Source organism: Mobula hypostoma, chromosome 3, assembly GCF_963921235.1.
Source record: "Mobula hypostoma chromosome 3, sMobHyp1.1, whole genome shotgun sequence".
Taxonomy (NCBI): domain Eukaryota; kingdom Metazoa; phylum Chordata; class Chondrichthyes; order Myliobatiformes; family Myliobatidae; genus Mobula; species Mobula hypostoma.
In genome coordinates, this window is record NC_086099.1 from 2,952,722 (window position 1) to 2,977,421 (window position 24,700).

A 24,700-nucleotide genomic window follows, 5' to 3' on the forward strand; every position below is an offset into this window, starting at 1 on the left:
TTACAACGGGTAACGTTTTCGAGGGTCAGTTAGCAAAATGATCGTTCATGGAGAATGGGGTGACTGCCCGGTTTGGTCTTGGGCCTCTTTGCTGTCCCCAGGGGCATTTGGGTCATTAAACGGGGGGTAAGGCTGGTTGGGGAATTGATCCCCATCCCGGTCTCCCGGTTCTGGCGTATGGTCACCATGCCAGCTGTAGGTGTCCCTCACCCCGCTGGACAAATTCACGCTCGACTGCAACTCCCTTTAAGGCGGGTCTGGACTCTGTGCTGGGATCCCAGTAGTAAGCTGCAGCCTGCTGCATCCGATTATGATCATTATCTGGCCAGTCCATATTGTTGGTCTTAATCATCGTGGCTAATTTAAAACTGGAGCAGCAGTGCATTAAATTGAGGGGGAGTATTCCCATTATTGAAGATCTGGTCCCCCGCGTAACACTCGTAGCATGATACAAAGCACTCCCAGTAATCCAACCCTGATTCCCTGGGTTTCGGCTTACATTCTAGTACCTTGGTGATGTTAACAGGCTGTTGGAGTTCCCTTTCCAAGCCCTGAATTATCCAGTTGGTCTGATCCTCATCGCTTGGCACTTGGCACCCAGAGTAGATGTGGAAAGGATGTTTCCCATGGTGGGAGAGTCTAGGACAAGAGGACACAGCCTCAGGATAGAGGGGTGCCCTTTCAAAACAGAGATGCAGAGAAATTTCTTTGGCCAAAGGTTGGTGAATTTGTTGCCACTTGCAGCTGTGGAGGCCAGGTCATTGGGTATACTTAAGGCAGAGATTGGTAGGTTCTTGACTGCACACGGCATCAAAGGTTACGGGGGTGAAGGCTGAGAAGTAGCGTTGAGGAGAAGAAAAAAAAAATTAGCCATGATTGAATGGCAGAGAAGACTCGATGGGCCAGATGGCCTAATTCTGCTCCTATGTCTTATGGTCTTGTGGCCTAAATCAGCCATGATGGAATAACAGAGCAGAGTTGATGGGTTGAATGGCTGAATTCTGTTCCATTGTCTTGTGGTCAAATTGTGAGGGGTATAGATAGGGTAAATGCAAGCAGGGTTTTCCACTGAAGTTATGTGAGAGTAGAATTAGAGGTCATGGATTAGGGGTGAAAGGTGGAATGTTTAAGAGGAACATGAAGGGGAGCTGCTTCACAGAGGGTGGTGAGAGTGTGGAACGAGCTGCCAGCGGATGTTTTTGGTTTGATTTCAACATTGAAGAGAAATTTGGATAGGTACATGGATGGGAGGAGTATGGGGGGCTATGGTCTGGTGCAGGTCAAGGGAATTGGGAAGATGATCAGTTTGGACTGGATGGAAGGTCCTGTTTCTGTGCTGTCAAGCTCTTTTGTTAACCAGCCTTTTATGTGACTCTTTGTTAATACCTTCCTGAAATCCATATGGAGATCATTGCATTTCCTGCAATCTCATAGACATAAGAGATTCGGCCGATGCTGGAAGTCTTGAACAACACACAAAATCCTGGAGGAACTCAGCAGGTCAAGCGCCATCTATGGAGAGGAATAAACAGTCGATATTTTGGTTTGAGACCCTTCATGAGCCCTAGAAAGGAATGGGGCAGAAGCCCAAGTAAAAATGTGAGGGGACGGAGAGGAGATGAATAAAATGAGAGGACTTTGATATAGAGTAAGGGGAAGAGATTAGAGGAGATGCGAAGGGGACCTTTCTCACCCGGAAAGTGGAGTACTTGACTTGGAATACTCCTCTGGAGAGTAGTGCACGCAGAGTTTCTGACCATGTGTAACAAGAGAACTTAAACAGTTCTTGTCCTGGGTGACAGCTTCCCCCAGGTTGTTAGATGTTTAAACACCCTGCTGCCTCCTAGCACACATGTACACCTTGTCTGAATGCTCTGCTGCCCCCCTCCACACGCCACACCCCACACACAACTCACAGACACCCTCTCACCCTGCACTGATTATTTTTTATCTTTCATTGCTGCTGTTTGACATATTTACAGTATACAACTGCTTGTTTTATTATAGTAGTGCAGGTAACAGTACTGCGTCTTACACAAGCATGCACCTCACACTTTGCCAACCTGTCATCCTCAGGCCTTGACACTCAGGTACTTCTGTTAATATTCTTCTGTGACTGTGTGCTGGATCATAACTACACAGTCGTGCTAGAAAGCTTGTGAACCCTGTGGAATTTTCTGTTTCTGCATAAATATGACGTAAAAGATGATCGGATCTTCACACAAGTCTTACAACTAAATAAAGAGAACCCAATAAAATAAATAACACAAAAAACATTATACTTGTTCATTTATTTATTGAGAAACATGATCCAATATTACATGTATTTGTTGGAAAAAATGTGAACCTCTGGGATAATGCCTTCTACAGAAGCTATTTGGAGTCCGGTGTTCCAATCAATGAGATGAGATTGGAGGTGTGGATTGTAAAGGTGCCCTGCCCAATATATTAAAAAAAAGGCACACAAAGTCAAGTTACTGACAGAGCCTGCTCTTCCCAAGAAAGTTCTGTTTATGTGCACCGTGCCTCGATCAAAACAACTTTCAGAGGACCTTGGAGGAAAAATTGTTAGAGATGCATGAAGCTGAAAAAGGCTACAGAAACATTTCTAAAGACCCGAGTGTTCATCAGTCCACAGTAAGAGAAATTGTCTACAAATGGAGGAAATTCAGCATTGTTGCCACTCTGCCTAGGAGTGGATATCCTGCAAAGATCACACCAAGAGTACGTGTAATACTGAAGGAAGTGAAACAGAACCCAAGGGTAACATTAATAAACCCACAGAAATCTCTAGGACTTGCTGAACTCTTTATTCATGTATCCACTATAAAAACTTTAAACAAGAATAGTATGTTTATGGGAGGACACCACGGAGGAAACCGCTAGTCTCCAAAAGTAACATTGTTGCATGTCTCAAGTTTGCAAAAGACCACTTGGATGTTCTGAAACACTTCTGGGACAATGTTCTGTGGACAGATGATGCAAAAGTTGAAATTTTGGTTAAGAAGGCATATGAAGCATTGGCCTTCATCAATCGTGGGATTGAGTTTAAGAGCTGAGAGGTAATGTTGCAGCTATAAAGGACCCTGGTCAGACCCCACTTGGAGTACTGTGCTCAGTTCTGGTCGCCACACTACAGGAAGGATGTGGAAGCCATAGAAAGGGTGCAGAGGAGATTTGCAAGGATGTTGCCTGGATTGGGGAGCATGCCTTATGAGAATAGGTTGAATGAACTTGGTCTTTTCTCCTTGGAGTGACAGAGGATGAGAGGTGACCTGATAGAGGTGTATAAGATAATTGAGAGGCATTGATCGTGTGGATAGTCAGAGGCTTTTTCCCAGGGCTGAAATGGCTAGCATGAGAGAGCATAGTTTTAAGGTGCTTGGAAGTAGGTATAGAGGAGATGTTGGAGTAAGCTTTTTTTTTAATGCAGAAAGGGGTGAGTGCGTGGAATGGGCTGCCGGCGGCGGTGGTGGAGGTGGAAACGATAGGGCCTTTTAAGAGATTCCTGGATAGGTACATGGAGCTTAGAAAAATAGAGGTCTATGGGTAAGCCTAGGTAGTTCTAAGATAAGGACATGTTCAGCACTGCTTTGCGGGCTGAAGGGCCTGTATTGTGCTGCAGATTTTCTATGCTTCTATGTTTTTGGCAGAAATGCACATTGCTATGTTTGGAGGCAAAAGGGCACTGCACACCAACACCGAAACCTCATCCCACTGTGAAACATGGTGCAAGGAGCTTCATGGTTTGGGGCTGCTTTGCTGTCTCAGGGCTTGGACAGCTTGCAATTGTTGAGAGAACAGTGAATTCAAAACTGTATCAAGATGTTTTACAGGAGAATGGCAGGGTAGTAGTCCATCATGTGAAACTTAATAGAAGCTAGATAATGTAACAAGACAATGATCTAAAAGACCAGAGTAAGTCAACAACAGAATGGTGAAAAAAGAAGAAAATTTGTGTTTTGGAATGGCCAAATCAAAGTCCTGACCTTAATCCTGTAGAACTGTTGTGGAAGGACCTGAAGCAAGCAGTTCATGCAAGGAAGCTGACCAATATCCCGGAGATGAAGCAGTTTTGTAAGGAGGAATGGCCTAAAATTCCTCCAAGCTGATGTGCAGCACCGATCAACAGTTACCGGAAATGTTTGGTTGAAGTTACTGCTATACAACGGGGTCACACCAATTACTGAAAGCAAAGTTTTTTCACCAAATACATGTAATATTGGATCATTTTTCTCAATAAATAAATGAGCAAGTATGTTTTTTGTGTTATTTATTTAATTGTGTTCTCTTTATCTAGTTTTAGGACTTGTATGAAGGTCTGACTACAGTTTAGGTCATATTTACACAGAAATAGAAAAAATTCTACAGGGTTCACAAACTTTCTAGCACCACTGTAAGTGCTGTGCGTGGTTATATCTGCTTTGCGCTTTGAGCCCAGAGGAATGATGTTTCATTCAGCTGTATACATGTGTATAGCTGAATGATAATAAACTTGAACTTAAATCACCCAGGCATCAAAGGCCGTGGGCCAAGTGTTGATTGATTGATCCTTTTTTAATATTAATCCAATATCCTTTCCTGTACACAAATGTAAGGAGAATGAAATAATTGTTACTCCATTTTGTTGCAGCACAAAAAAACCACAAAAGTTAACAAACATAATAATAATAAAAAATGCAATAAATATAGATACATAAGATAACTTGTATGCTTAGATTGATAGTACGTCCATAACGTGACGCTAGGCACAGGAGTGTCTGTACGTAAGGTGACTGACAGGAAATGATAAAATAGTGGTGTTGGGGGTGTGGAAGGGTGGGTTGCTAGGTGGAGGTGTTGATCAGCCTTACTGCTTGGAGAAAGTGACTCTCTTTCTATCTGGTGGTCCTGGCGTGGATGCTGCGTAGCCTCCTCTCTGATGGCAGAGGGACAAACAGTCCATGAGAAGCGTGGGTGAGATCCTTCATGATGTTACTGGCCCTTTTCTGGCACCTGTCTGTACGTGTAGACGAGTGAGCAGTAATTTTCCCCAAGCAGTGAGGCTGATTAACACCTCCACCCACTAACCCACCCCTCCACACCTCTAACCACCACTACTTCATCATTTTCTGTCAGTTACCTTATGTACAGACACTCCTGTGCCCAGCATCATGTTATGGACATACAGTCAATCAATTTGCTATCTGACGTACTTATATTTATTGTGTTCTTTTTATAATTATTGTGCTCTTTATCTTGTGTGTTTTTTTATGTGCTGTATTGGAATTGGAGTAACAATTATTTTGTTCCCTCTCTCTATCTCAAGCATAAGACATAAGAGCAGAATTAGGCCATTCAGCCCATCGAGTCTGCTCCGCCATTCTATCATGGCTGATCCTGAACCCACCCAACCTCATACACCTGCCTTATCGCCTTAATGTATGATGCCCTGATCAATCATTAAACTATCAATTTTTCCTTTAAATATACCCATGGTTTTGGCCCACACAGCTGACTGTGACAGAGCATTCCATAGAGTCACTACTCTCTGGCTTAAAAAAAATCCTCCTTGCCTCTGTTCTAAAGGGTCACCCCTCAATTTTGAGGCTGTGCCCTCTAGTTCTGTGTACCCCCATCATAGGAAGCATTCGCTCCACATCCACCTTATCTAGTCCTTTCAAGATTCGGTAGGTTTCAATGAGATCCCCCATATTCTTCTAAATATGCGGGAATCTCAAAGCTGCAAACGTTCCTCATATGTTAACCCCTTCATTCACGGAATCATCGTCGGGAACCTCCTTCGGACTCTCTCCAATGACAACGTATCCTTTCTGAGATATGGGGCACAATACTGTTGGCAATACTCAAAGTGCGGCCTGACTCGAGAGACTGCTAGGAGCCTACTGCATTACAGGAAAAGTACTAGCATAGTCAGAAGATTCTTTGCCTTCTGCCAGTCAGACAATCTGCTATCCATGCTAGTACCTGTCCTGCAATACTATGGGCCTCTATCGTGTTTAGCAGCCAGATCTAAGGAGGATCTGTTGGTTTGCAGAGGGTCCAGAGAAGGTTCAAGAGAATGATTCTGGGAATGACAGGCTTAAGCTATGAGGAGCATTTGGTAACTCTGAGCCTGTACCTTCTGGACTTCAAAAGACTGAGGGGGGATCTCACAGGAACTTTTCAAACATCGAAAGGCCTAGATAGAATGGTCATGGAGAAGTTGTTTCCTATAGTGGGGGAGTCTAGGACCAGAGGGCAGAGCCTCAGAGTAGAAGGGCGTCCATTTAGAACAGAGATGAGGAGGAATTTCTTTTGTCAGAGAGTGGTGAATCTGTGGAATTCATTGCCGCAGGCAGCTGTGGAGGCCAAGTCATTGCGTATATTTAAGGTGGAGGTTGATATCAGTCAGGGCATCAAAGGTTATAAGACCATAAGACATGGGAGCAGAATTAGGTTGTTTGGCCCATCGAGTCTTCTGCGCTGTTCAATCGTGGCTGTTCCTTTTTCTTTCCCCTCCTCAGTCCCACACCCCTGCCTTCTCCCTGTAATGTTTGATGCCGTGGCCAATCAAGAACCTGTCAAGCTCTGCCTTAAATACACTGGACAACCTTGTCTCCACAGCTGCCTGTGGCAATGAATTCCACAAATTCACCACCCTCTGGTAAAAGAAATTTCTCTGCATCTCTGTTTTAATGACCACCCCTCTATCCTGAGGCTGAGACCTCTTATCCTAGACTCCTCCACCATGGGAACCATCCTTTCCACATCTACTCTGTCTAGGCCTTTCAAATTTCGAAAGGTTTCAATAAGATCTGCCCTCATCCTTCTAAATTAGAGTAGGTACAGGCACAGAGCCATCAAAAATTCCTCATATGATGATCCTTTCATTCCCAGAATCATCTTTGCGAACCTCCCCAAACCCTGTCCAATGCCAGCACATCCTTTCTTAGATAAGGAGCCCAAAACTGTTCACAATACTCAAGGTGAGGCCTCACCAGTGCCTTATAAATCCTCAACATCACATCCCTGCTCTTATATTCTAGATCTCTTGAAATGAATGCTAACATTGCATTTGTCTTCCTCACCTCTGACTCAACCTGCAAGTTAACCTTCAGGGTGTTCTGCACAAGGACTCCCAAGTCCCTTTGCATCTCAGATTTTTGGATTTTCTCCCTGTTTAGAAAATAGTCTGCACATTTATTTCTACTACTAAAGTGCACGACCATGCATTTTCCAACATTGCATTTCATGTGCCATTTTCTTGCCCGTTCTCCTAATCTGTTGAAGTCTTTCTACAGCTTTCCTGTTTCATCAACACTACCTGCCCCTTACCAAGCTTCGTATCATCTGCAAACTTGGCAGCAAAGCCATCAATTTTATCATCTAAATCATTGATATGCAGCATAAAAAGGAGCTGTCCAGCACCAATTCCTGTGGAACACCCCTAGCTACTAGCAGCCAACCAGAAAAAGATCCTTTAATTCCCACTTGCTGCCTCCTACCAATCAGCCAATGCTCTAACCATACTAGTAACTTCCTTATAATACCATGGGCTCCTAACTTGGTAAGCAGTCTCCTGTGGCACCTTGTTAAAGGCCTTCTGAAAATATACAATGTGCATTGCATCCCCCTTATCTATCCTACTTGTAATGCCTTCAAAGAAATCCAGCAGGTTTGTCAGGCAAGATTTTCACTTAAAGAAACCATGCTGACTTGGTCTTATCTGGTCCTGGGTCACCAAGTATTCCATAACCTCATCCTTAACAATTGACTCCAATATCTTCCCAACCACTGGGGTCAGGCAATTTTCCAGTGCTCCAAAACCATGCCAGAGTCCAATGATTCTTGAAAGATCATTATTTATGCCTCCATAATCTCTACTGCTACCTCTTTCAGAACCTTAGAGCATAGTTCATTTGGACCAGGTGACTTAAGGTCTTTTGGCTTTTTGAGCACCTTCTCCCATGTAATGGTAACTGCACTCATTTCCCTTCGCTTACACCTGTCAGCACCTGCAACACTGCTAGTGTCTTCCACAGTGAAGACTGATGCAAAGTACTCATTGCTTTCATGTTTTCATTTTTCCCTTCTAAGGACTCTTTTAGTTGCTTTCTGTAGGTTTTTAAAAGGTTCCCATTCCTCTATTTTTGTTTTGTTGTATGCCCTTTTTTTTTGCTTTTACATTAGCTTTGACTTCCATTGTCAGCCATGGTTGTATTATTTGCTATTTGAGTATATCTTTCTTTTATGAATACATCTGTTCTGCACCTTCCTTATTTTCCCAGAAACTCACGCCACTGCTGCTCTGCTGTCATCCCTGCCAGCATCTGCTTCTCTATACTTTGACCATCTCCTCTCTTGTACCACTGTAATTTCCCTTACTCTACTGAAATACTGCTATGTCAGACTTTGCTTTCTGCCTATCAAATTTCAAGTTAAGCTCAATCATATTGTGATCACTGGTTCCTAAGCGTTCTTTTACTTAAGCTCCTTAATCACTTCCGGTTCATTACATAACTCAATTCAGTATAGCTGATCCCCTAGTTGGCTCAACGATGAACTGCTCTAAAAAGCTATCTCGTAAACCTTCAACAAATTCTCTCTCTTGAAATCCATTACCAACCTGATTTTCCCAAACTACCTGCATGTCAAAAGGGCAATGTGATGATGGTCATGGGAGATTTTAACATGTCTTTTCTATTCCTCATTGTAATCTGTAGTCCACATCCCAGCTACTGTTGGGAGGCCTGTATATAACTGCCATCAGGGTCCTTTTACCCTTACAGTTTCTTAACTTAACCCACAAGGATTTAACACCTTCTGATCCCATGTCACATCTTTCAACTGATTTGATGCCATTCTTTACCAGCAGAGCCACACCACTCCTCTGCCTTCCTTCCTATCCCTCTGATGCAGTGTGTAACCTTGGATATTTAGCTCCTAACTACAACCATCCTTCAGCCATGATTCAGTGATGGCCAGAACATCGTACCTGAAAATCTTTAATAGTTCAACAAGATCATCCACCTTATTTCTTATACTCCGTGCATTGAGATATAGCACTTTGAGTACTGTATTTGCTAACCTTTTTGATTCGGTATCCCTAGTGCACTGATACTCACCCTGTTGGCTGCAATTATGTCCTATCATCTGCCTGCCCTTCCTGACAGCCTGACTGCACACTATCTTTGCTTTTTTACCATCTTTTCTATCCTCAGTCCCTTCACTCCAGTTCCTATCCCCCTGCCAAATTAGTTTAAACCCTCCTGAAAAGCTCTAACGAACCTGTCTGGGAGAATATTGGTTCCTCCCCCCCCCCCCCGGTTCAGGTGCAATCTGTCCCTGTCATACCTCCCCCAGAAGAGATCCCATTGATCCAAGAACCTGAAGCCCTGCTCCCACACCAGCTTTTCAGCCGTGCATTTATCTGCCAAATCATCCTCATTGGCGCGTGGCACAGGTAGCAGTCCAGAAGTTACTGGACAGCATTCCAGGGCGGGTATACAAAATGTGCGCGTCACAACTGGCTGGTGTGCTTGCGGACATTTTAAATCTCACCCTTTCCCAGTGTAGAGTGCCCTCCTGCTTCAAAACATTCACCGTTGTCACTGTACCTAACAAAGACCACGGTAACATGTCTGAATGACTGGTGTCCTGTCACACTCACCTCAATAGTAAGCAAATGCTTTGAGAGGCTGGTCAAGGACGACATCTGCAACATGCTACCAACCACACTGGACTCCCTACAATTCGCCTACCGACACAACCGATTGACAGACGACGCAATGGCCACAGGTCTACACACCGTCCTTACACGCCTGGACAGGGAGTGCTACAGGGAAGAAGGCATCTCTCTGACATAGTGGTGTCAAGAAAACAACCTCTCCCTCAATGCTGCAAAAACAAAGGAGCTGTTTGTGGATTACAAGTGGAACGGAGGTGGGCTAACCTCTATTGACATCAATGGATCTGGGGTTGAAAGGGTAAACAGCTTTAAGTTCCTTGGCATCCACATCACCGAGGACCTCACGTGGTCTGTATACACCAGCTGTGTGGTGACAAAGGCACAACAGCGCATCTTTCACCTCAGATGGTTGAGGAAGTTTGGTATGGGCCCCCAAATCCTAAGAACTTTCTACAGGGGCACAATTGAGAGCATCCTGACCGGCTGCATCACTGCCTGTTATGGGAACTGTACTTCCCTCAATCCCAGGACTCTGCAGAGAGTGGTGTGGACAGCCCAGCGCATCTGTGAATGTGAACTTCCCACTATTCAGGACATTTACAGTGATATGGGTGTATAAACAGCCCGAAGGATCATTGAGGACCCAAGTCACCCCAACCACAAACTGTTCCAGCTACTACAATCCGGGAAATGGTACTGCGGTATAAAAGTCAGGACCTACAAGCTCCAGGACAGCTTCTTCCACCAGGCCATCAGACTGATTAATTCACACTGACACGATTGTATTTCTAAGCTATATTGACTATCCTATTGTATATCTTACTGTACATGCTATTTATTACAGATTACTATAATTTGCACATTGCACATTCAGACGGAGACATAACGTAAAGGTTTTTACTCCTCAAGTCTGTGAAGGATGTAAGAAATAAAGCTTTCAAATCCCTTACTCACTCTTCCTTCAGTTAGTCCTGACGAAGGGTCTCGGCCTGAAACGTCGACTGCGCCTCTTCCTATAGATGCTGCCTGGCCTGCTGCGTTCACCAGCAACTTTGATGTATGTTGTCAGTTCAATTCAATTTACTTACTGCTCTGGATGGCGTGCTTCTCAGCTTCTGCTTAGCTCTCTCAATTCTCTCAAGGACCTCTTTGCTTTTCCTTCCTATGACTTTGGTAGCAATGTGTGCCAAGACACTTGGCTGGCTCTCCCTCCCTCCCTCCCTCTCCAAAATGCTGTGGATGTGATCTGAGACATCCCTGGCACCTGGGAGGCAACGTACCATCTGGGTATCCCATTCACATCCACAGAACCTCCTGTCTGCTGCTCTGACTATTGAGTCCTCTATCACTACTGCTCCCTTCTTCTCTCCCTTTCCCTTCTGCACCATGTTATGGGGTGAAGGCAGGAGAATGGGTTTGAGAGATATAATAAATCAGCCATGATGGAATGGCAGAGCAGACTTGAGTTGAATGGGCTAATTCTGCACCTGTGTCTTATGGTCTAAGCCTGAGACATGACATTGACGGACATTGTAGCTTAGCAACATCTTTACTAGAAGAACACTGTGGGCTAAAGGGCCCGTATAGTTCTGTGCAGTGTTCCCTTGAAGGTATGTGCATGTGCACACATCTTTGTTACTAGCACAAATGGGAATATAAACGATGCACAAAAGGTTGCCTCCCTCTACCTCGTTGGCATGTTAATTATATTTTACGATTGTACACAATCACATTTCCTTTTCCGGTTTCTGATGTGGACAGTGTTGATAACATGGAGTTTGCAATGATTTATCTGCAGATTATAGAACTGGCTTATTTTACTGTTTTCAATTGAAGGAATTATGGATTTACTATATCTAATTCCAAAGAAACTAAAGGTATGAAGTGCAAAAGAACTGCTAGTTCATTTAAAGTGGAATGGCTTCATGAAACGGTAGAAACTGCTACTCCGAAAGTTCATGAGGCTGGGAACATGCAGCTACGGGAAATATTTACGTACAATACAGAAACTAGTGTTACCTACGTGTATTGTCGCCATGCAAAAATTGCTGGAGAATTTGCAAGTGAGAAGAAGTAGAGTGATATTTAGAAACTTGACTTTTTAAAGTGTCATTTTGCAAGCAAATCACATATGGATGGTGTGCAAATTTTATGTTTTGTTTGACCATTTCAAACAACTTTAACATTTGAAAAGTTTGATATTGTTACATGTTGTTGTATAATATATGAGAAATAGGACTTATTGATGTGTATTATTTTATTTCTTTAAACAAGGAACAACAAACTGGACGATAGTTTATTATCCTTGGAATAGCTTCAGATTTACTTCCACTTAAAAATTCAGTGTGCACATGTTGTTACTGGGCAAAAAATTGCACAGCACAAGATTTTTGAGCACAGTGGTCATTACAAATTAGAGGGAACATTGGTTCTGTGTTCTGAATTGTATTTTGAGGAATGTAGTTATGCTTTTGTCTGTTTTCTGAACTGTAATAGCTAAAGTACCCATAAGGAATTGCTTCAAAATGTTATCATAAACCAGCTGTTCTGCACTCTAGTTTGTGTAGTTAAAAGTGGCTACCCTTTAACCATGCTGTGCACGTATGCCATTAACCATTTGCACTTTGGCCAGATTTATATTCCCTTCTGTATGTTTTCAGGAATTCCTTCAGCATCATGGAGAAGGACAGAAGCAAGAAGCTGCGGATCTGTGTTGCCACATGCAACCGGGCGGATTATTCCAAACTGGCACCGATCATGTTCGGTATCAAAGAACAACCTGATGACTTCGACTTAAAGGTTGTTGTCTTAGGATCTCATTTAATTGACGATTACGGGTAAGTAGAAAAGCATATATTTTGTGTCAAATTTAGGCAGCTTGTAGGCATTCTGCTTTCCTAATGCTCTCCCTGCAACTATTGACATGAATGTTTGGGGCAAACATCTGACTTGTGTATATACAATCCAACTTTTGTGTTTCCAATTTCCGGGGTGCCTCGGTGCGACTCGAGTAACAGCAATACACTCAATGGATTCGATTAGATATTCCCGTTTCAGCCTGTTACAGCTAAAACTGCTTCCAAGGTCAGTACAGTCAGCAAAGATGTCTTAATGCATTTAAACGAACTATCGTTGCTCAAAACTGATGGAAACAACGCAGATTATGGTTGGAAGTGCCCACATAGGATACCTCGGAGGATGCGCGGGTGTGGAGTGGGGTTACAAGTGTGTTTAAGGAAACTGGGTTTTAAACTCCCAATACAGACTGTCTTGCTGGCAAACATGCAGTCTCTGGTGAATAAAATCGATGATCTCAGAGCCAGGGTGCTGAATCACAGGGACATTAGGACCACATCTGTCCTTTGCTTCACAGAATCCTGGTTAACCCCTTCCGTACGGGATGCAGTGATTCAGATCGATGGGTTTACTATACACCATCAGGATAGATCTATAGAGTCTCTCAAAAGCAGAGGTGGAGGAGTATATCTCATGATCAGCTTTTCTTGGTGCACAAATATATCAGTGCAGCCCCAATTCTGCTCACCAGACCTGGAAGATCTAGCAGTAAAGTGCCGTCCTTTTTACCTACTGCGGGAGTTCTCTATGGTCATTTCAGTAGCCATTTACATTCCACCTCAGGTCTATGTCAAGCAGGCTTTAGATGATCTGAGCAATGGGATTAACATGCACGAAACAGCACACCCCAACGCCTTCACCACTGTTTTGGGGGATTTTAACCAGGCCAGTCTGAAAAAAAATCACTGAGCAATTACCATCAACAGATCACTTGCAATACCAGAGGAAACAACACACTGGACCACTGTGACACCACCATCAAGAATTCCTACCGTGCTGTTCTACGCCCTCACTTCGGGAAGTCTGATCACCTGGCTGTACTTCTACTCCCTGAGTATAGCCAGAGACTGAAGACTGCAGCACCAGCAGTGAGGACCAAGAAGGTTTGGACAAGGGAAGCACAGGAGCGCCTACAGGACTGCTTTGAATTGGTGGACTGGACTGTATTCAGGGATTCATCTTTGAATCTGGATGAGTATGCTGCAGTTGTTACCGACTTCATTAAAACCTGTGTGGATGAGTGTGTGCCTACAAAGACTTACTGTACATTCCCAAACCAAAAGCCATGGATGAACCAGGAGGTACATCGTCTGATGAAGGCGAGATCTGTGGCATTCAAGTCTGGCGACCCAGACCTGTACGAGAAAACCAGGAATGATTTGCAGAGGGCTGTTTCAAGGGTGAAGAGACAAATTCGAATGAGGTTGGAGGCGACATCGGATGTATGGCAACTCTGGCAGAGTCTGCAAGACATTACTTCTACAAAGCAAAACCCAATAGCACAAATGACAGCGATGCTTCACTACCAGATGAACTCAATGCCTCCTATGTCCTCTTTGAAAGGGAGAACACAACTACAGCTGTGGAGAGCCCTGCTGCACCTGATGACCTTGTGATTTCCGTCTCAGAGGCCGAAGTTAGGCTGTCTTTAAAGAGAGTGAATCTTTGCAAGGCAGAAAGTCTTGATGGAGTACCTAGTAAGGCTCTGAAAACCTGTGCCAATCAACTAGTGGGAGTATGCAAGGACATTTTCAACTTCTCACTGCTATGGGTAGAAGTTCCCACTTGCTTCAAAAGGCAACAATTATACCAGTGCCTAAGAAGAATAATGTGGGCTGCCTTAATGACTATTGCCCGGTAGCACTCACATCTACAGTGATGAAATGCTTTGAGAGGTTGGTCATGACTAGACTGAACTCCTGCCTCAGCAAGGACCTGGACCCATTGCAATTTGCCTATCGCCACAGTAGGTCAACGGCAGATGCAATCTCAATGGCTCTGCACACGACTTTAGACTACCCGTACACCTATGGCAGGATGCTGTTCATCGTCTATAGCTTAGCATTTAATACCTTCACTCCCACAATCCTGATTGAGAAGTTGCAGAACATGAGCCTCTGTACCTCCCTCTGCAATTGGACTTCGAGGGCGAGGATCCAATTGCAGAGTGAGGGGCTACTGCACAGGACCGAAAGAAGCTGCAGAAGGTTGTAAATCTAGTCAGCTCCAACTTGGGTACTAGCCAACAAACTACCCAGGTCATCTTCAGGGAGCGGTGTCTCAGAAAGGCAGTGTCCATTATTAAGGACTTCCAGCACCCAGGGCATGCCCTTTTCTCACTGAGGGTAGGAGGTACAGAAGCCTGAAGGCACACACTCAGCAATTCAGGAACAGCTTCTTCCCCTCTGCCATCCAATTCCTAAATGGACCTTGAGTCTTTGGACACTACCTCACTTTTTTTTTAAACATACAGTGTTTCTGTTTTTGCACGTTTTTTAAATGTATTCAATATAGTACACTGTAATTGATTTACTTATTATTTTTTAATTTTATTTATTATTATTACTATTATTTTTTTTTCTCTGCTAGATTATGTATTGCATTGAACTGCTGCTGCTAAGTTAACACATTCCACGTCACATGCCGGTGATAATAAAGCTGATTCTGATTCTACAATGCTTGTAAAAAGTATTCACCCTCTCCTTGGAAGTTAATCACAGTGGATTTTTTTTTGGCTTTTTTGACGTGATCAACAGAAGAGGACTCTTTTGTGTCAAAGTGTAAACAGATCTCTACAAAGTGATCTAAATTAATTAGAAATATAAAACACAAAATAATTGATTGCATAAGTATTAACCTCCTGCTAGTCAGTATTGGGGGGGGAAGGGGTGATCTACCTGTCAGGAAACAACAGCAGTCATGGCTCTGTCACAGAGTCTGGCCCTGTGGCTCAGAAGGGAAGGGAACTGAAGAGCATGGCAGCAGTGATCGGGGACTCTATAGTCAGGAAGACAGGTAGGCGATTCTGTGGATGCGAAAAAGAAACATGGATGTCGGTTTGCCTCCCAGGTGCCAGGGCTCACTTTTAACATTTAGGAAAAACTTGGACAGGTACATGGATGGGAGGTGTATGGAGGAGTATGGTCCAGGTGCAGGTCAGTGGGACTAGGCAGCAAAATGGTTCGGCACAGCCAAGAAGGGCCAAAAGGCCTGTTTCTGTGCTGCAGTGTTGGAGGTGTTGTGGATAGCGTGGAGGGCTGTCAAAGGTTACAGTGGGACATTGATAAGATGTAAAACTGGACTGAGAAGTGGCAGATGGAGTTCAACCCAGTGTGAGTGAGAGGTGGTTCATTTTGGTAGATCAAATATAGTGGCAGAATATAGTATTAATGGTAAGACTCTTGGCGATGTGGAGGATCAGAGGGATCTTGGGGTCCGAGTCCGCAGGACACTCAAAGCTGCTACACAGGTTGACTCTGTGGTTAAGAAAGCATACGGTGCATTGGCCTTCATTAACCGTGGGATTGAGTTTAGGAGCCGAGAGGTAATGTTGTAGCTACATAGGACCCTGGTCAGACCCCACTTGGAGTACTGTGCTCAGTTTTGGTCGCCTCACTATCGAAAGGATGTGGAAATCATAGAAAGGGTGCAGAGGAGATTTACAAGGATGTTGCCTGGATTGGGAAGCATGCCTTATGAAAACAAGTTGAGTGAACTCAGCCTTTTCTCCTTGGAGCAACGGAGGATGAGAGGTGACCTGATAGAGGTGTATAAGATGATAAGAGGCATTGATCGTGTGGATAGTCAGAGGCTTTTTCCCAGGTCTGAAGTGGCTAGTACAAGAGGGCACAGTCTTAAGGTGCTTGGAAGTAGGTACAGAGGAGATGTCAGGGGTAAGTTTTTTATGCAGAGAGTGGTGAGTGTGTGGAATGGGCTGCCAGCGATGGTGGTGGAGGCGGAAACGATAGGGTCTTATAAGAGACTCCTGGACTGGTATATGGAGCTCAGAAAAATAGAGGACTATGTGTAACCCTAGGTAATTTCTGAGGTAAGGACATGTTCAGCACAGCTTTGTGGGCCGAAGGGCCTGTATTGTGCTGTAGGATTTCAATGTTTCTATGTTTCTAAATCTACTCCTCAGCTTTTTTTCCCTCCAGACCAGCTGAGGAGTCTCGGCTTGAAACGTCGGCTGTACTTTTTTTCCTAGATACTGCCTGGCCTGCTGAGTTCCTCCAGCATTTTATGGACTCACAGCTACCTGGACTATACCTCTTCCCATTCTAGAATGAAGGAGATGTCCTCCTTTTTCAGAGAAAGGGGTTGCCCTTCCTCCACCATCAATACTGCCCTCAACCGCATCTCTTCCATTTCACGCACGTCTGCTCTTATCCCATCCTCCTGCCACCCTACCAGGGACAGGGTTCCTCTCGTCCTCACCCACCACCCCATTAGCTTCCGTGTCCAGCACAAAGTTCTCTGGATTTTCGGCCATCTCCAACTAGATCCCATCAGCAAACACATCTTTCCATCCCCCTCCCCCCCACTTCCTGCTTTCTGCAGGGGTCACTCCCTGCACGACTCCCTTGTCTATTCATCACTCCCCACTGATCTCCCTCCTGGCATTTATCCTTGCAAGCGGAACAAGTGCAACACCTGCCCCTACACCTCCTCCCTCATTACCATTCAGGGCCCAAGCAGTCCTTCCAGGTGAGGTGACATTTCACCTGTGAGTCTGTTGGGCTCATTTACTGTGTCTGGTGCTCCTGGTGTGGTCTCCTGTACATCAGTGAGACCCGACGTAGTTTCGGAGACTGTTTTCGGGAGCCCTACACTCCGTCCACCACAAGAAGTGGGATCTCCGTGTAGCCACCCATTTTAATTCCCATTCCCATTCCGATATGTCAGTCCATGGCCTTCTCCACTGTCATGATGTGGACACGCTTAGGTTGAAGGAACAACACCTTGTATTCCGTCTAGGTAGTCTCCAACCTGATGGTATGAACATCGATTTCTCAAACTTCCTGTACTGGCCCCCACCCCTCTCTCCCTTTTCCTTGTCCCTTTTCCCTCTCTCGCCTTATCTCCTTGCCTGCCCATCGCCTCCCTCTGGTGCTCCTCCACCTTTTCTTTCTCCCATGGCCCTCTCCGGCTCTCTATCTCTTTCACCAATCAACTTCATCCCTCCCCCTCCCGGTTCCACCTGTCACCTTGTGTTTCTCTCTCCCCTCCTCCGTCTTTTAAATCTACTCCTCATCTTTTTTTTTCTCCAGTCCTGCTGAAGGGTCATGGCCTGAGACGTTGATTGTACATTTTTCCATTGATGCTGCCTGGCCTGCTGAGTTCCTCCAGCATTTTGTGTGTGTTGATGGAATACAGTGTTGGGAAATGTATGATAATGCATTTTGGTAAAAAGGAACAAAAGTGCAGGCTATTATCTAAATGGGGAGAAAATTCAAACATCAGAGGTGTAAAGGGACTTAGGAGTCCTCGTGCAAAGCTCCTGGAAGGTTAATGTGCAGGTTGAGTCTGTGGTAAAAAAAAAAGGCAAATGCAATGTTGGCATTCATATTAAGGAGAGTAGAAGATAAAAGCAAAGAAATAATGCTGAGGCTTTATTTGACACTAGTCAGGCTGCACTTGGAGTATTGTCGGCAGTTCTGACCATAAGATATAGGAGCAGAAGTGGGCCATGGGCTGATCCAATTCTTCCAGTCATCCCCACTCCCCTGCCCTCTCTCCATACCCTTTGATGCCCTGGCTAATCAAGAACCTATGTATCTTTGCCTGAAACACACCCAATGACTTGGCCTCCCCAGATTTTCGTGGCAACAAATTCCACAGATTTACCAGCTTTTGACGAAAGTAATTTTTCCGCATCTCTGTTTTAACTGGACGTCCTTCAATCCTGAAGTTGTGCCCTCTTTTCCTTGACTCTCCTACCATAGGAAATAACTTTGCCATATCTTGTCTGTTCAGGCCTTTTAATATTTGGAATGTTTCTATGAGATCCCCCCTCATTCTCCTGAACTCCAAGAGCTGCCAGATGTCTCTCATACCGTAACTCTTTCATTCCTGGAATTATTCTCGTGGATCTTCTCTGAACCCTCTCCAATGTCAGTATATCCTATCCACAATAAGGAGCCCAAAACTGCACATGATACTCCAAGTGTTGTCTCAGGAGTGCCTTATAGAGCCTCAACATAACATCCCTGCTCTTATATTCTATACCTCTAGAAACGAATGCCAACATTGCGTTTACCTTCTTCACCACCGACTCAACCTGGAGGTTAACTTTAGGGTATCTTGCACAAGGACTCGCAGTCCCTTTGTATCTCTGCATTTTAAATTCTCTCCCCATCTAAATAATAGTATGCCCATTTATTTCTTCCACCAAAGTGCATGACCATATTGTATTTCATTTGCCACTATTTTGCCCATTCCCCTAAACTATCTAAGTCTCTCACAGGCTCTCTGTTTCTTCATCACGGTCCGCTCCTCTACCTACCTTTGTATCATCAGCAAATTTAGCCACAAATCCATTAATCCCATAGTCCAAATCATTGACATCGTAAAAAGCAGCAGTCCCAACACCGACCCCTGTGGAACTCCATTGGTAACCGGCAGCCAGCCAGAATAGGATCCCTTTATTCCCACTCTCTGTTTTCTGCTGACCAGCCAATGCTCCACGCATGCTGGTAACTCCCTGTAATTCCATGGGCTCTTATCTTGCTAAGCAGCCTCATGTGCGGCATCTTGTTAAAGGCCTTCTGAAAATCCACGTACACCATGTCTACTGCATCTCCTTTGTCTACCCTGCTTGTAATTTCCTCAAAAAAAATTACAGTAGGTTTGTCAGGCAGGATTTTCCTTTCAGGAAATCATGCTGGCTTTGGTCTGTCTTGTCATGTGCCTCCAGGTACTCCGTAATGTCATCCCTAACAATTGATTCCAACAACTTCCCAACCACTGATATCAGGCTAACAGGTCCATAGTTTCCTTTCTGCTGCCTCCCACCCTTCTTAAATAGCAGAGTAACATCTGCAATTTTCCGGTCATCCGGTACAATGCCAGAATCTATCGATTCTTGAAAGACCATTACTAATGCCTCTGCAGTCTTTCCAGCTACTTCCTTCAGAACCCGAGGGTGCATTCCATCAGGTCCAGGAGATTTTATCCACCCTCAGACCATTAGGCTTCCTGAGCACCTTGTCAGTCATAATTTTCACTGCGCATACTTCACTTCCCTGACACTCTTGAATATCCTGTATACTGCAGATGTCTTCCACTGTAAAGACTGATGCAAAATACGCATTCAGTTCCTCTGCCATCTCTGAGTCTCTCATTATGATATCTCCAGCGTCATTTTCTACTGATCCTATATCTATCCTCGACTCTCTTTTACCCTTTATATACTTAAAAAAACTTCTACTTGCCAGCTTCCCTTCATAATTTAACTTTTCCTTAATGACCACCTTAGTTTCCTTCTGCAAGTTTTTAAAAGCTTCCTAACCCTCTATCTTCCCACTAGCTCTGGGTTCCTTGTATGCCCTCTCTTTTGCTTTTACTTTGGTTCTGACTTCACTTGTCAGCCACGGTAGGGTCCTTCTTTCATTCGAAAATTTCTTCTTATTTGGAATATATCTGTCTTGCACTTCCCTCATTTTTTGTATAAACTGCAGCCATTGCTGCTCTGCTATCCTTCCTGCCAGTGTCCCTTTCCAGTCAACTTTGGCCAGTTCCCCTCTCATGCCATTGTAATTTCCTTTACTCCACTGAAAGACCGACACATTGGATTTTAGTTTCTCCTTCTCAAATTTCAAAGTGAATTCGATCACATCGTGATCACTGTTCCCTAAGGGTTCCTTAACCTTAAGCTCTCTTATCACCTCCGGGTCATTGCACAACACTCAATCCAGCATGGCTGATCCCCTAGTGGGCTCAACAACAAGCTGTTCTAAAAAACCATCCCTTAGACATTCTACAAATTCTCTCTCTTGAGGTCCAGTACTGACCTGGTTTTCCCAATCCACTTTCATGTTAAAATCCCCAATGATTATCATGACATTACCTTCCTGACACACCTTTTCTATCTCCTGCTGTAATTTGTAATTCACATCCCGGCTGCTGTTTGAAGGCCTGTATACAACTGCCATTAGGGTCCTTTTACCCTTGCCATTTCTTAACTCAATGCATAGAGACTCTACACCTTCTGATCCTATGTCATCTCTTTCTAATGATTAATATTATTTCTTATACAGAGGGCCACACCACCCCCTCTGCCGCCTAACCTATCTTTCCATACACCGTATATCCTTGGACGTTCAGCTCCCAGTGGCAGCCATCCTTTAGCCAAGTTTCTGAGATGGCCACAACGTCATACTTGCCAATTTGTAGCTGAACTTCAAGATCATCCATTTTATTTCTTATGCTGTGTGCATTCAAATATAACACTTTCAGTCCAGTATTTGTTGCTTTCTGTTTTAACTGCACCATGCCTCCATTGCCCTGTAATTCATCCCACTGGCTGTGATAATGCCTCCTCTCCTGTCTGTCCTTTCTATAATCTCTGCTTCACACTACCTTTGACTTATTTCTGTTTTCCCCTTCCTCAGCCCTTTCACTCCGGTTCCCATCCCCCTGACAAATTAATTTAAACCCTCCTGAACAGCTCTAACAAACCTGCCTGCTGGGAGTTTGGGCCCCATATCTCAGAAAGGATGTGTTGGCAGTTGACAGAGTCCAGAGGAGGTTCACAAGGATAATACCAGGAATAAAGGGGTTAACGTATGAGGGGCGTTCGGCAGCTTTGGACCTGTACTCATTGTAATTTAGAAGAATGCTTGGGGATCTCATTGATACCTACTGAATGTTGAAGGGATTAGATAAGGTGGATGTGGAGAGGATGTTTCCTGTGGTAAGGGTGTCCAGAACTAGAGGGCACAGCCTGAAAATTGAGGGGCTTCCCTTTAGAACAGAGGTAAGAAAGAATTTTTTTTAGCCAGAGAGTAGTGAATCTGTCAAATGCTCTGCTACAGACTGCAGTGGAGGCCAGGGCCGTGGGTATATTTAAAGCAAAAATTGTTAGTTTCTTGATTGGTCAGAGCATCAAAAGTAATAGAAACATAGAAAACCTACAGCACATACAGGCCCTTCGGCCCACAAAGTTGTGCCGAACATGTCCCTACCTTAGAAATTACTAGGCTTACCCATAGCCCTCTATTTTTCTAAGCTCCATGTACCTATCCAAAAGTCTCTTAAAAGACCCTATCGTATCCGCCTCCACCACTGTTGCCGGCAGCCCATTCCATGCACTCACCACTCTCTGAGAAAAAACTTACCCCTGACATCTCCTCTGTACCTACTCCCCAGCACCCTAAACCTATGTCTTCTTGTGGCAACCATTTCAGCCCTGGGAAAAAGCCTCTGACTATCCACACGATCAATGCATCTCATCATGTTATACACTTCTAGCAGGTCACCTCTCACCCTCCGTCGCTCCAAGGAGAAAAGGCCGAGTTCACTCAACCTATTCTCATAAGGCATGCTCCCCAATCCAGGCAACATCCTTGTAAATCTCCTCTGCACCCTTTCTATGGCTTCCACATTCTTTCCTGTAGTGAGGCGACCAGAACTGAGCACAGTACTCCAAGTGGGGTCTGACCAGGGTCCTATGTAGCTACAACATTACCTCTCGGCTCCTAAATTGAATTCCACGATTGAGGAAGGCCAATACACTGTATGCCTTCTTAACCACAGGGTCAACCTGTGCAGCTGCTTTGAGCGTCCTATGGACTCAGACCCCAAGATCCCTCTGATCCTCCACACTGCCAAGAGTCTTACCATTAATACTATATTCTGCCATCATATTTGACCTACCAAAATGAACCACTTCACACTTACCTGGGTTGAACTCCATCTGCCACTTCTCAGCCCAGTTTTGCATCCTATCAATGTCCTGCTGTAACCTCTGACAGCCCTCCACACTATCCACAACACCTCCAACCTTTGGTGAGAAGGCATGTGTATGGGGTTGAGTGGGATCTAGGATCAGCCATGATGGAATGGCAGAGCAGACTCAATGGGCTGAATGGCCTAATTCTGCTCCTATGTCTTATGGTCTTGTGTCTGACTTTCGCAAACCTTCCAGAGCCTGCTGCAGTGAAACATCCCCACAACATGAATGCAGCCACCACCATACTTTGTGGTTGGAAAGGTGTGTTTCTGATGATGTATGCTGTTTGGCTTATGCCAAACATTGTGTTTCATCTGATGGCCTAAAAGCTCAATTTTGGTTTCATCAGACTGTAGAACCTTCTTCCATCTAACTTCAGAGTCTCTGACATGCTTTCTGGGAAACTCTGGCTGAGAGTTCATGGAAGTTTTTTCTCCTCTTTGCCACTCTCCCATAAAGCTGTGACTGGTGAAGTGCCCAGGTAAACAGTCGTTGTATGTGCAGACTCTCCCATCTCAACCACTGAAGCTCGTGAAACCCCTTTTTATTTGACACCTCTGGAAATGCGGCTCATTAGTCCCTCACTCACAGCCACTGGGCTCCGCGGCGAGGAACCCACTTTTCACAGGTTTCGTACATCTAGGGTGTATGTGACTTTGGTCTCGCTAAATCTCTGAGGCTGGGATGTCTCGCCCACCCAAGCCCTGCTTTGTGTGAATGCTGTGTGATTTACTGTCCTCGGCAATCGCCTGTCGGCAAAAATTAACAAATCATTCTCTGCATATAATTATAAAGAAGTATTTTTAAGAATGTTAACTTAAGTAAGCAGTTATTAAAGGAAAGAAAGAAAAAACAGAAAGGGCCCATTATTCTTAAACAGCCAACTGTGCACTTCAGTTGGAGCTGATCTTGACCTTGTCTGTGACTCACACTCTGTACTCTCGGTCTGTGTGAAAGCACACAGCACGTTCTGAACGTCTCTCAAAGTCCATCTTGAACAAACGGGTCTCTCACGAGAGTATTGGTCCTTCCTCCTTGAAGCCACTCATCTGCACAAAGCACCTTGTGCAACAGGGACTCATCCTCAGCCATCTTCCCTCCCGTCCTCTACCAGCTCCCGATGAAGAAGACCTCGACCCACAAACCTCTCCGCCCAGCGTTCTTCAGAACCTTCTCCCAGCTCCACCATCCTGATCGGCTGACACCAGATTCCTAAGTTGAACAGCAAAGTCTCTCATCTCCGCTCAAACTGAAAAGGCTGAAAGCAGACAGACTGCTCTTACAGAACTGTTAAAATGAAATACCTACAGCATAGCAGAAAAATTTTAACCAGGGCTTTACAGTTGTTACTCTTCCAGAGTTTCTTGGTGGCCACCCTCACTAGTGGGTATTATCAGATCCCCATGAGTGAGGCTGACAAAGGGAAGACGGCATTCAGATGTCCACTAGGATTCTTCCAGTTTGAAAGGATGCCCCAGGACACATCAGGAGACGCTTCAACGTTCCAGCATGTCAGGCAGAAAACGATGGGGGATATGAACTTGCTTGAGGTGTTGGTGTACCTGGATGATCTCAGAATGCTCGGGTCCACCTTGGAGGAGCATGAAGCGAGGCTATTGAAGGTGCTGGGCTGCCTGAAAGCTGGAGGGTTAAAACTTTCCCTGGACAAGTGCCAGTTCTGCTGGACGTCTGTCAGCTATGTTGGGCACATAGTCTCACGGGATGGAGTAGCTGTAGAGCTGTCTAAGATAGAGGTGGTGACCACCTGGTCAAGGCCCCGGACTGTGAGTGCCCTGCGCTCGTTCTTTAGCTTCTGCAGATACTATCAGAGGTTCGTGAAGGAATACTCTAAAGTGAAGCACCCTTTTAATCAGCTTCTAAGAATTGAACAGTCAGATCCAACAAATGGGAACAAGTTGTGTGGTGTGGGCTGGAAGGGCGTGGTACTGTGCTGTATCCTAAATTTAAATTAAATGACCATGTGGGAGATATGCCAGCGATGTAGATATGCTGGATACTGTGGCACTGCAGACATCCTCTGCTGTCTGGGAACAAGGTGCATAGCCACATTTTGGACTTGTAAACTTGGGTTGCGAACAGTTCACAGAGGAATAGAGTGCTGCCTTAGGAAGCATCTGAGTTATTCACACTGATACGGACGCCACATGGTGTCGTGGTTAGTGCGATGGTATTACAGCTCGGGCCGTCAAGGTTTGCAGTTC

The 24,700-nt window shown here is 44.7% G+C and overlaps 1 protein-coding gene across 3 annotated transcripts in view; it reads left to right on the forward strand.

Annotated features, from left to right (window-relative positions):
- gne (glucosamine (UDP-N-acetyl)-2-epimerase/N-acetylmannosamine kinase) overlaps window positions 1–24,700 on the forward strand; it is a 138,261-nt gene that overhangs the window by 18,309 nt on the left and 95,252 nt on the right. For all 3 annotated transcript variants that reach the window (XM_063042570.1, XM_063042567.1, XM_063042568.1), the window contains exon 2: window positions 12,331–12,507. In XM_063042570.1, coding sequence (XP_062898640.1) covers window positions 12,347–12,507 — 161 coding nt within the window. In that variant the 5' untranslated portion in view covers window positions 12,331–12,346. The remainder of the gene's footprint in view (window positions 1–12,330; window positions 12,508–24,700) is intronic.